This window comes from Ailuropoda melanoleuca, chromosome 12 (genome assembly GCF_002007445.2).
Source record: "Ailuropoda melanoleuca isolate Jingjing chromosome 12, ASM200744v2, whole genome shotgun sequence".
NCBI classification, from domain to species: Eukaryota; Metazoa; Chordata; class Mammalia; order Carnivora; family Ursidae; genus Ailuropoda; species Ailuropoda melanoleuca.
Window position 1 is genome coordinate 6,762,196 of NC_048229.1, and position 12,134 is coordinate 6,774,329.

Here is a 12,134-nt window from a genome sequence, read left to right on the forward strand (position 1 = left end):
AGGTAATACATTTTGCAAACCTCATGCCAGCCTGACACCTACACACACTCACTGTGACCCTCCCCAGAAATTCCCTATGGGGCACTGGCCCTCAACTCCTGTAAATCACCTGTTCCTGGGGCGTTCTACCTATCAATTCTGGGCTTCAAAATTTCTTCTAGTCAAATCAATAAGCTTTTTTCCCAGAAGAAATGGCAAAGATATGTGTGCCTTCCTGTGTGTGTCTGTACTGAGTCAGGCATCTGCCCACCTTGAGGGTAACCTCAGCACTTCCTTCCAGCCCTGCTTTCGCCCAACCTTGGGCCGCAGAATTTTGAGTGTTTTCTGGAGAAAAGCTGAGCAATGATTTTGCCATGGGCGGGACGTTGATCATTCTTTTTCCCCACAACTGGCTCTTTATATATCTCCGGAGGACCATGGTGAGCACATCTGACCCCAGAAGCTACTGCCGAAGCAGGCCGCATACACTCTCACCATGCTCTCCCGTGCAGGTCCTGTCCTGTTGTCCCATTAGCGCGGAAGATTCTGGGGTGGGGGGGGGCTCAGCCAGTGGTGGCGGCAGCTGGTGTGGGCAGAGGGTGTCTGATCATGTGTCTCACAGCATCAATTTCTTTCTCCAGTTCCCGCCGGCTTTGCCCTGTTCCTGCTCTGCTACATGGAAACTTTGCTGACCTCCCATACGGCGCCCACCCATCGCCTACCAACAAGTGATGTACGGAAAATCATCTTGGAATTACAGCCCCTGTCGAAGGGACTTTTGGAAGACTACGTAAGTGCCCTACAGATTTCTTTTCTGGGCCATTTCTTTAAAATGCCTTCCGTGGCCCCCAGAAGAAGCCTCCTCTTTTCAGACCTGAAGCTAGAGCTGTGGATACCCCAGAAAGGGACGGGAACGAGACAGGCTATGATGGACTTTTGATGAGGGTCGGAGGCAGAGATGAGCCCAGACAGCCTGAAATTCAACAACTTCTCGTGTGCAATGGGATCTGCTTCAGTAGGTCTGTCCATCCCTAACATACTTGGTTCACAGTGGTATTGCGCGCATTTTCCTGCCTGGCGCCCATCCCGAGAGACAGGCCATCTTGCCGGACCATTCAGGAGCCTGCTAGGGCGCAGCGCATGTCAACCTAAGCTGTAAATGAGGCCTCAGTGAATTTAGGACGTGAAAATCCTCACCTGGGTCACAGAGAGTCTCTCTCACCGCAGAGAAGGGCGGTTAACAAACCGGGTGTCTGTTTGTACACTACTTTATTGTTGAATTAGGACCCAGTCTGCTTCTACCAGGGGCTCTTCTGAGCCCGACCCCACTGGGGGGAAAGTTTGAGGCTAAATAAATGTGAATACTCTCTTTTTCTGAGTTGTGATCAAGATAGAACCTCTTCTGCAGCTTTGACTAAACAAAACCTGGAGACAACTCGTGAAATTGGCCTTGCCCATCCCTTTCACCCTGACATTTGAACTTTATCCTTGGTTTTTATAGACGCCTAGTCACCCGCCAAGGTGACTAGGCAGTTCAGGCTGGTGAGGCACTCTTAGCACTTCAGGTGAACCCAAAAGCTCTTAGTCCTTGGGAAGAGGGACAGGAGAGGGCATGGTCTGGAGTCCATGGTTTGTTTGGAAAAACTCCCTGGCATCTTGGAGGCCTTTCCAGACATGCATACACCCCCTGATGAGCTGAGGATACATTGGCTTTAACACAGAGTCACAAAGAGCAAGAGGCAGGATGGAAACCCAGATCCTCTCCTATTCCCCAGCTCTCTGAGTCCCTGAGTAGCTAAGAGAAGACTCCAAGGGGCTGCGAAGGCCTTGGCCAGATGGGCAGGGGAGGCAGGATGGAGAAGTGGTTATCGGCATAGTCTTTGGGATTGGTACTGACGTGGGTAAGAATTCCGGGCCTGCCACTTGATCTGGAGCCAGCTTCGCAAACCAATGGGGCTTTAGTTTCTTCTGGGAAGGGAAATAGTGATGATCACAGCCTCACAGGGTCGTGGCACTGATTACAAGAGATGGCAGGGGGAAGCCCCCCGACCCCCGCCCCAGCCCATCACAGAGGGAGCTCAGAGGTTAGCGTCGGGGCTTCTAGCTGTTACCGCAAACCTAATGCTCAAGCATTTCTCCTCCTGATCCCACAGCTGAAGAAAGAGATGGGGCTGCCGGAATCCAACCACTCCTGGATGCCGTGTCTCACCTCTGACTCCCAAGCACCGCACATCAACAGCTCGGCCATCCTGCCTTATTTCAGGGCGATCAGACCATTATCAGATAAGAACGTTATCGATAAAATCATCGAACAGCTTGACAAACTCAAGTTCCAACACGAGCCAGAAACAGAAGTTTCTGTGCCTGCAGATACCTTTGAAGGTAAAAGCTTCATCTTGACGATTCTACAACAGTTCTCGGCGTGCCTGGAACGTGTGTTTAAATCGCTGAACCCTGGACCCCAGTAGGTCCTGCAAGGCCCTCTGGTTGAACCTATATTCCTTTTGGAACGGCGGACATGTATGAAGGCTTGAGACAACATGACTGACAGCCAAGTGTGACAACTCTCCTGTGAACTGTCAAGTAAATTATTCCAATGAATAATCTCAATGAATCCCCAGATGGGCTACTCTTTGGAGGACTGAGGTGTAAACGTGTGAATTAACTTGAAAAGACTTCAGGTTATGTCATTGTTATCACTCTTGGTATTTATAGAATGTTTTTCCTCTGCAGACTTAAATCTTATCCTCATTATGCCTCTGTGAAGGCAGGAGGGGGCACCCATGTTAATTTATTGGTTTTATTATATTGAGAGTTGTTAACGCTCCTTGAAGGAGCCCTCGGGAATTATTTAATAAATTATATTGGATTTTTCTCATAATCTGTTTTGGATTTTGTAAGGGGGTTAAAATTAGTGGCTGGGAATCCAAGCTGGGTAGCACTGGGGCTGAGGGAGCATGGGACATGCTGTGGAAGTGGAGACCATTTCTCTCACTTGTACTTCTCCCCATTGGAGAGGCTCAGTAGCAGTGAATAGTAATTCCAGAAGCGAGAACCACTCATCAAGCATTTTCTTTATGCCAGGCCACATAAGTATCATTACTGTCCTCCTTTTATAGGTGTGAAAACTGAGGTAAGGATTCATTTAGCCACTTGCCCGAGGCCACACAGCTATTCAGGGGTAGGACCCAGACTCAAGCTTGCTCTTCACCACTCTGCCCGAACTTTGTCCCTCTCTGGGTAGTGACTGGGTCTTAGAAGCATGTAATGGCGTGCCTGGTACCAAACAATCCCTCAAGTGTTTTTTGCATGGTTCCACGCTGGATTTCCAGTGCCTCTGCTCCTGCCAAATCCTGTTCCATCATTGCATCCATGACTTCTTCAGAGCCAGGACCAAAGATTTTACCATTTGAATAAATGCTGAGTCCAAAGTTGTGAATGGTTCTTTGAGAGCCTCTGGATTAATGGTTCTCAAAGCATGGTTTCCAGACCAGTGGCATCGGCATCATCTGGCAACGTGTTACAAGTGCACAACCATGGGGCCCCACCTCACACCTACGGAATCAGGCACTTTGGAGATGCAAACAGTGATCTGGGTTTTAACCAAACCTCCAGGTGATTGATATGCATGCTCAAGCCTGAGAACCACTGATCCTGAGTTGACCAACACCTTCATCTTCATCTTATTTGGGGGGAAACTGAGGCCCAAAGAGACAGAATGATTTTCTGAGACATGCAACTCAGCCGTGGAACACTCATTCTTAGTTTTGTGGGGTTTTCTCCTTCAGTCCCACACAGTGTTCTTAAGCTTCCACATATTATAGCCTTTAATGGCAGTGTTTTGGTCAATCTTTCCAAAAACAGCCACTGTGGTGTTCATCTATCATTCTTTTTGACTATCCTATATCGGAACACATTTACTATTTTTAGAAAAATTACCCCAAGACTGGGAAATAAGGCAAAAAGATAACTCTGTGTCCTTCTAAAATTAAAAAAAAAATCCACTAGTCTGTAGTGATATAAATAAATAAATGGAGGAAAAAGGAAAATGTTCCTTACAGAATTCCAATCAATAAACATAGAAGGAATGAGGGAAATAGAAAATCACCATTAGAACACCTCAGTCCTGGGGCGCCTGGTTGGCTCAGTCAGTAAAGCATGTAACTTGATGTTGGCATTGTAAGTTTGAACCCCATGCTTGGTGTAAAGATTACTTAAAAATAAAATGTAAAAGAAAGGAAGGAAAGGAAAGGAAAGGGAAAGAACAACACCTCAGTCCTAATTGCTGCAGGCAAGATCCACAGATAAAGGCTAAAATTAATGGGTGAGGGATGCCTGGGTGGCTCATTCAGTTAAATGTGTGCCTTTGGCTCAGGTCGTGATCCCGGAGTCCTGGGATCAAGCCCAGCAACGGGCTCCCTGCTCAGCGGGGAGTCTGCTTCTCCCTCTCCCTCTGCACCCTCCCCCCTGCTTGTGCTCTCTCTCTCTCTCTCTCAAATAAATAAAATCTTTTTTAAAAAAATCCAGTGTCACTGACTCACAGAGGAAAGGAAAACAAATAATCAAGGGTCACAGAGAAACAAAAACTAATATGATATGATTGACATGACTTTCTCATTTCAGAGGGAGCTCCCGGAGGCTGAGTGAAAGCTTCAACTTGCCCAATTTATAAAGGAGGAGCAGGCTAGAAAGCTAAGAACAGCACTTTAAGCACTGTCATCTTCTCGATCTGGAGAATTAAGAGGTGAGAGGAAAAATAAAAAGGAAATAGAAGGGGCGATCAGATAACAAGAGAGAGGAGGAGAGAGAAGAGAAGACAAAGAAGTGGTTAAATGTAAAATAGGAAATGAAATCACTGCTAGATGTGAAACTAGGCTGAACCTCACTAGTAACCAAGAAAGGCAAATAAACAGGTCAAATCAGCAGAGGTTTTACACATGATAAGGCCTGCTGGGGAGGCGGCGAAGAGAAAGGCCTACTCAGCCACTTTTGGAAGTGGGTATCGGTCTCCTAAGAGGATTCCATCCCTCACCAGGGCCCCTCTCCTGCTGTTCTAGCCTGCTGTAATTCCCTAAGGAGCCGATCACAAACCAGCCCCACCCCCCGACGCACCTGCATGCACATGCACGGGGTCGAACAGCATTAATGATAATATCAGAAACAGACCAGGAACCCTGTATCAGTGCGGGTCACCCGAGGAGCAGACACCATGACAGGACTCTCCACGAGAAAGGCTCAGCAGCAGCCAAGCCTGTGAGGGGCCGGAGGGAGGGAAGGAAGAGGGGCTGGTGGCAGCCAGCCATCAGGATTCTGCCGGGAAATCTGCAGAGTCACTTGTAAGAGGAGCCTTGTGTCCCTCAGAAATGAGCCTGCCTCAGCATCCTTGCCACAGTCACTGGCTGGGAGAGGTCTGTGGGAGGCATGGCGGATTTCGGGGTCCATTACTGTGTAAGTCTCGTAGATCGCCTATACGGACAGAAAGCAGTCCTGGGAAAAGGTATCCTTGAGGACTGGGGTCATTTTCTTTCTATTTTTATGTATTTGCCCAAATTATCTAAAACTAGTATGTATGATTTTAGGAATCAGTAAGATAAACATGATTTCAAATTTTGAAAGAAATAGCAGTGTGAGGAAAAGCATTTGAAGAGTTTTACAACTATGGGTAAAGGTAAAACTCTTTGGCTACCCCAAGGCTCTTCACTGTGACAGTGGGTTTATTTCTTCCCCGATCTCTGAAATTGGCCTAGGGTCCACTGTTCACAGCTCTCATCTGCTCCCCAGACTCCCCACTGAAAGGCACAGCCAGAGCAGCCCACCGGGGGCAGGTTATTCCTGTTGAGTACAACCGACTTCTCAGCGTAACCCATGTGGTATTCCTCCCCCCGGCCCTATTGTGAACTATCCCAAATTATGGCACTTCACAATGAGAAGGACTGTTCAGAATGACTTTTCTGGCATTCTTTCAGATCTCAGCTTTCTTAATTTACTTATTCAAGGGTCCCAGAAACCTGCGGCACCAACAGCATTGGTGCGAAGAGCAGATAGTCTTGGGCTCCAGGTTCTGGTCCTCTACTTACTGTATGTGATGTGACCTTTGACAGGTTACGTCATCTCTCTAAAATATGCAGTTTGGTAGTGTGTATATATATGTATGCATATGTGTGCCTATGTGTGTGTTATACATGTTCACAGGGTTGTGCAACTATCACTGTAACCTAATTCCAAAACATTCTCATCACCCCTAAGAGAAGCCCCGTATGCCTCAGCAGTCATTCCCCATTCTTCCAGGCCCTGGAAACCGCTAAGCTACTTTCTTTCTTTTTTAAAGTTTATTATTTTTCTATGTCCAACGTGGGGCTCTAACTTACAACCCTGAGATCAAGAGTCACATGCTAACCAACTGAACCAGCCAGGTTCTCCACCACTAACCTTTCTGTCTCTTCAGATTTGCCTATTCTTGGCACTTCATATAAACAGAATTGTATTTGGCTTCTTTTCTTAGCATAACGTTTTCAAGATTCACCCATGTAGCAGGTGACAGTACTTCATTCCCTTTTGTGGTAGAATAACATTCCATTGTATGGATATGCCACATTTTATTTGTCCATTCATCAGTTCAAGGATGTTTGGGCTGTTTCCATATTTGGCTATTATGAGCAAAACTGCTATGAATGTTTAAATCAGCTGGTTCGTTTCCGCCGAAGGGGTAGTTACAATCTTGATCAGGATTGTGTTGAGTCTGTAGATCACTTTGGGGACTGTTGCCATCCTGACAATGTTGTCTTCCAGGCCATGAACACAGAATGACTTCCCATTTATTTAGGTCTTCTTTCTTTCAACATCTTTTTAACTGAGGTGAAATTCGTATAAGTAAAATGAACCATCTTGAAGTGTACGATTTCATTGGCATTTAGTCTGTTCACAATGTCATGTAACCACCACCCATGTTAAGTTCCGAAACATCATCGTCACCCCAAAAGGAGGCGCCATACCCATTAAGCAGTCACTGATACTCTCCCTCCCCTGCTGGCCCTGGCAACACCAATCAGCTGTCTCCATGGATTTACCTATTCTGAGTATTTCATATGTGGAATCATACACCGTGTGGTCTTCTGTGTCTGTGGGCTCCTTCCACGTAGCATGGCGGTTTTGAGTCTGTCCATGTTGTAGCATGGGTCAGTGCCTCACTCCTTTTTATAGCGGGGTAACACTCCTCAACTCTGTCTATAGTTTTCAGTGTAAAAGTCTTGCACTTCCTTGATTAAATTTATTTCTAAGTATTTTAATCTTTTTGATGCTACTGTACATGGAATTGTTTTCTTGATTTTGGGTTGTTTATTGCTGGTGTCCAGAAATGCAACTCATTCTTATGTGATCTTTTGTCCTTTACACAACCTTGCCGAACTCATTTGCTGGCTCTCATAGGTTTCTGTGTGCGTGTCTATCCTTCGGGGTTTTCTATATATAGCATGTCATCTGCACACAGAGATAGTTTTACTTCTTTTTTTTCCAGTTGGAATGTGTTGCGTTTCTATGTATTGCCTAACTATGCTAACGAGAACCCCCAGGACGTTGTTGAGTCTTGTGCCCATCTCAGATGAAAAGCATTCAGCCTTCCACCATTAAATGTTAGCTGTGGGGTCTTCGCAGATGCCTTTATCAGGTTGAGGAAGTTCCCTTCTACTCCAGGTTTGTTGAGTGTTCTTATCATGAAAGGGAAGCCTTGGTTTTCTCCTGTGGAAAACGAGGATCACAGTCTAGGGACCACATCGGGCCTCTTGAGGATGCAGATTGGGATAACGTGATACTCTCCAGCCCGGGTGGGGCAGGCACATGCCGCTATCAGACACACCCAGGTCTAGAGCTCAGATTTGCACTTGGTGATGGTGCCGCCGGGCAAGTTATTGTGCTTCTCTAAGCCTCAACTTCCTTATCTCTGAAGTGGGGACAATAACAGTACCCATTTCATATGGTGTTGCATCACCCCGGCAGGCAGTGGTAGATATGACTTCAACCATGAGCTGACTAGGTGGCCAGGACACAGAAACTGCGTGTTATGGTAGATGGCTGATAAAAGGAGATGTGGTCCCTGTCCTTAGGCAGGGGTGAGGGTAGTACTGACAGTACAGGACTACATTACCAAGAGAAGGTGCCATGTGACAGAAGTGACAAATAGAGTGCTGGTGGTAGTTCAAAGCCCAAAGTGGGGTGGGCCAGGGCAGGCCACAGAGAGGGACGAGCACAGGCCTTCCGGGGGCAGGGAATGTTGGCCAGGCACAGATAGAAGAAGTTGGGGGCACAGCCAAATAACCACAGGGCGCGCATCCAGCCTGGAACCTGTGCTGTGTAACGGGCAGGGATGGGAGGTGGAGTTAGCGCTCTACTGAAGGCCACGCTAAGGACTGGGGACTTGATTCTAGAACAGGAAGTTCTGAAGTGCTGGTAGGAGGCAGGTTTTTGAAAAAGGGATGAGTGTTAGGAAGGTGAATGCTATTTCCTGACCTTTGTAGACCTGAGCAAGCTAGGAAGATTCTATTGGGATACTTCTCAACTCTGACCCATACCAGCTGTTCCACTGCACAGAATGGGACCCCTGGGCGACATTTTGCAGAAAGGATTCACAACACAAGATTTGGTGAACGAAAGGGAGCAGGCAGGATGCTGTGCGGCAGGGAGAATCAGAATGATCCCAGGGTATTAAAAAGGAGGGTGGTCCAAGAGAGTCAGGAGAGGGTGCAATGTTGGCGATGGGGGAAGAATGAGGGGAAGAGAGGTGAAGATTAGCAAAAGCAGCTCATGTTACAGGTGCTTATTGTAAAGCCGGCTCAATTAACCCTTCAGCAACCCAGGGGGGTGGGTGTGATTTTTATCCACGTTTTCTAGATGAGGACTTTCAGGCCCAGAAAGGTTGTCACTCGCCCAAGGCAGTCAGGAGCCAGATGGTGAGGCTTTTGGACTTCATTCTAAATGCAACAGGAAGCCACTGGAAGTTTGAGCAGGGGAAGGACACAACGTGTCCTAAGTGTCTTCAATAAGGTCACTCTAGCTCTGTGAAGAATTGGTGCCGAGCAAAGCAGTGGAACGCAGACATGGTGGTCCCTCCAGGTGGTGGCAGTGGGGGTGGGGAGTGGACCTGTGATTATTCACCGACAGATTAAAGGTGGGATGTGAAGGGACGGAAGAACTCGGGGGGATGTCTGAGGTATCGGCTTGAGCCATCGGGAGGCTGGCAATGCTACGCAGCAAGATGCAGAATATTTGGGGATGAACAGGCTCCGGGCAGGAGAAATTGAAAGTTAAAGAAACAGTAGTTAGAAGCAGAAAGACTTGAGGAAGAGAAACCAGAGCTCAGAGAGGAGTGAGTCAATTGGAAAAGGAGAACACAGCGAGGCAGAAGAGATAAGGAGAAAAAGCCCCAGTGGGGAGGGGGGAGGCTCATCAATGGACGTGTCAGACTTGCCTCCTGTGGAGCCCGCTCTCCTTCCCTGAGGGTTCTGTCCCTCTGCCCAGTGAACTTCCCTGGTCCCCCAGGCTCAGGTACCACCTACCACAGGGACACTCCCCAACCCCTCCCAGGACTGGTTCCTGGTGCGCAGTCATGACCTCATGGCACCCCGTGCTTACTCCCATCACTCGGCATCAAGACAGATTTTGTGGTGTCTCCAGAAAAGTCACTGCTGTGTTCCCTGAGCTGAGTCCCAAGTTGGCCTTCAGCACATGCTTCCTGATCAAAGACTGGAGGAAGGAAGGCGCAGTTGGGCAAACCCATGCCAGGTGTTGGATAAGAGGTGTGGAACGGGAGTAGCTTATGTGTATCCCGGTGGAGGTCATTCGGTGACACTGCTGGGTGGGCTGGGGACTCGGGAGAGACACCAAGGCTGGAATCTGGGCTGCCAGACAGGTGAGGGGGCCGGTGGGAAGGATTGCTACCTCCTGCTCACGCAGGCCCCACTCCCACCACAAGTCTGTAATGGAACCCCAACCAGCGCTGCTTGGTCTCGTCCCCCAGGAAAGAAAATCAGTCAGAGTAGATCAAGAGATTAGATTGTTTGCTGCACCATACCCATTAAGGCAGGAAAGTAAGACTCTTATCTTAGAAAGCTTTTCCCTCTTTAAACAATAAGGGTTTTCTAGCTAATCATTCAGTGAAACAGAAAATCTGATCAATGAGAACTCCCCAGTCCTCAGATTTCTTATTAACTGTGACTTCGTAGCTTTTGACAAAGCCTTCAGGAACCTTTAAATAACCAACACCGCAGGCATATATGCACTTCTGTAAATGGTACTAAAAAGCACATTTACTATTAACAAATGAAACCCATATGGTGTCTGGGACTTGCTTCAAAACAATGGGGGCGGGGGCGAGGTACATATGAAACAAAATTGGCCCCGAGTTGGTAGTTGTTAACGTGGATGATGAGTAAGTGGGGGTTCCTTGTACTATCCCCTCTATTTCTGTGTATGCTGGAGATTTTCCGAAATAAAAAGTTAAAAGGCACATTTACTGAAATTTAGGACAAGTGCAATCATACCATCCTACATAAGGTTAAATTCAGATCTTGACATACAAAAAAGAAGGTAAACTGTGTCCTAGGAAATAATCACATCCACATCCAAGATGAAAGATTTTTAAATGTCGGTTACAGATTGTTCTTACATCTACAACCTAAGTTACTAGAGTTGATGTTTTATGTTAAACATGGAATCTCAGGGGTCAACCTTTTAATCGTGGTCAACATCTACACCAGCTTGACCTCTGCACCTGCTAGTTGCCCCTTCCCCTCTCCTGAATTCTTCTCACGGGATCCCATACCCTACCTCTTTGATGCAGATGTGAGGAAGGGGCAGCGGAGCTGCTGGAATGGTATGGGCTGAGGAGTCACTCAGCAGGTTACCTGTGCACCTGCCGTGTGTCAGTTCTATGCTGGGCATGGTGGTGACCATCGGCACCAGATCCTTGTCCTGACGGGCCTCGGTACCTAGCGGGGAAGACAGATGACAATGACAAACACGACACGCGTCCTGAGGAAACACAGGGTGCTCTGAGGCCCGACTCCATGCACGTGTGTAGGAGGTAGCCTGCAGAGGGGACATGAGGGCTGGTTTCTGAAGAACTGAAGTCCAAAGATTGGGACTGTAAGAAAGAATGCGAGCGAGCTGGGATTTGGCGAGAGGCTTGGGCAAAGGAAAGAGGCCTTGGAAAAGCCTTAAGAGTGATATGGCACACAAAACAGGGTATGTTCAGAGCACGGAAAAGAGCAAAAATGAGGTTTGGCAAGGCAAGCAGGGGCCAGATGGACAAGAGAGGGCGGGGCGGGGGGAGAAGACCCTAGGGCTTGGACCTCATCTGGAAGGCCCCGAGCACAGGAGTGACATGGAGGGCCCATGTTCCAAGCTCCCAGTGACTGTGATTGACACCACAACACAGAAGTGAGGGAGACATTATTTCGTAACTGGTTGAGAAATAATGTCAACTTAGATTTGAAGACAGCAGTGGTGATGGAGAGAAGTGGATCACGTATGTGGAAGAGATATAGAAGACAAACTTGACCAGACTTGGCCTTGGGAGAAGTGGGGGAGGGGAGGAGGACAGGTCAAGGATAATCCTCCCGTTCCCTTTTACATGGTAAAAAAACAAACAAAACTGATCCTTTAGCCTTTTCTGATCCACGTGGCCTTGATACTTTGGGAAGTACTTTGATTTCTCCCTCAATGAAATGGGAATACCCACACTGCCAGGGTGAGAACTATCCAGGGGCGTGAATGTCCCTGAGGAGCCCAGAGTCTGATGCAGAGGGACAGTCTCCACTGCACTGGTCTCGCTCCCTCTGCTCTGTCTCCCCGCTTCCAGCCTGTCCCAACTCAACCCTCTTCTCCAAATTACGTCCCAACCACCTTTTAAGATTCCATACGTAACATGGAGCTGGGTTCGAAAACTTAAGAAGAGCAAAGCAGACATCTGTTGCTCAATGGAAATCAAGTTTCTTCAGCCCAGAGGAGTCCGTGAATCACTTGCTTCTTTGTAGGGCCTCCTGTTCTTAGGACCCAAAATCTTGCTTTGTGTCATGGAGATTTTTTTCTTTGGGGGAGGCATCGGGTTTGATCAGACAAGAGCCTGTGTATCAACCCACGGCATTTCAGTCAGAGATCTGGAT

General features: G+C 47.7%; 1 protein-coding gene across 1 annotated transcript; it reads left to right on the forward strand.

The window, feature by feature from the left end:
- Positions 1-589: 589 nt before the first annotated feature.
- Positions 590-2,989, forward strand: IL31 (interleukin 31; the record flags this gene model as incomplete). The annotated part of the gene is made up of 2 exons (XM_034637950.1): positions 590-769; positions 2,133-2,989. Coding segments are annotated over 2 exons (495 nt in total), but the record flags the coding sequence as incomplete, so codon positions are not given.
- Positions 2,990-12,134: the final 9,145 nt, after the last annotated feature.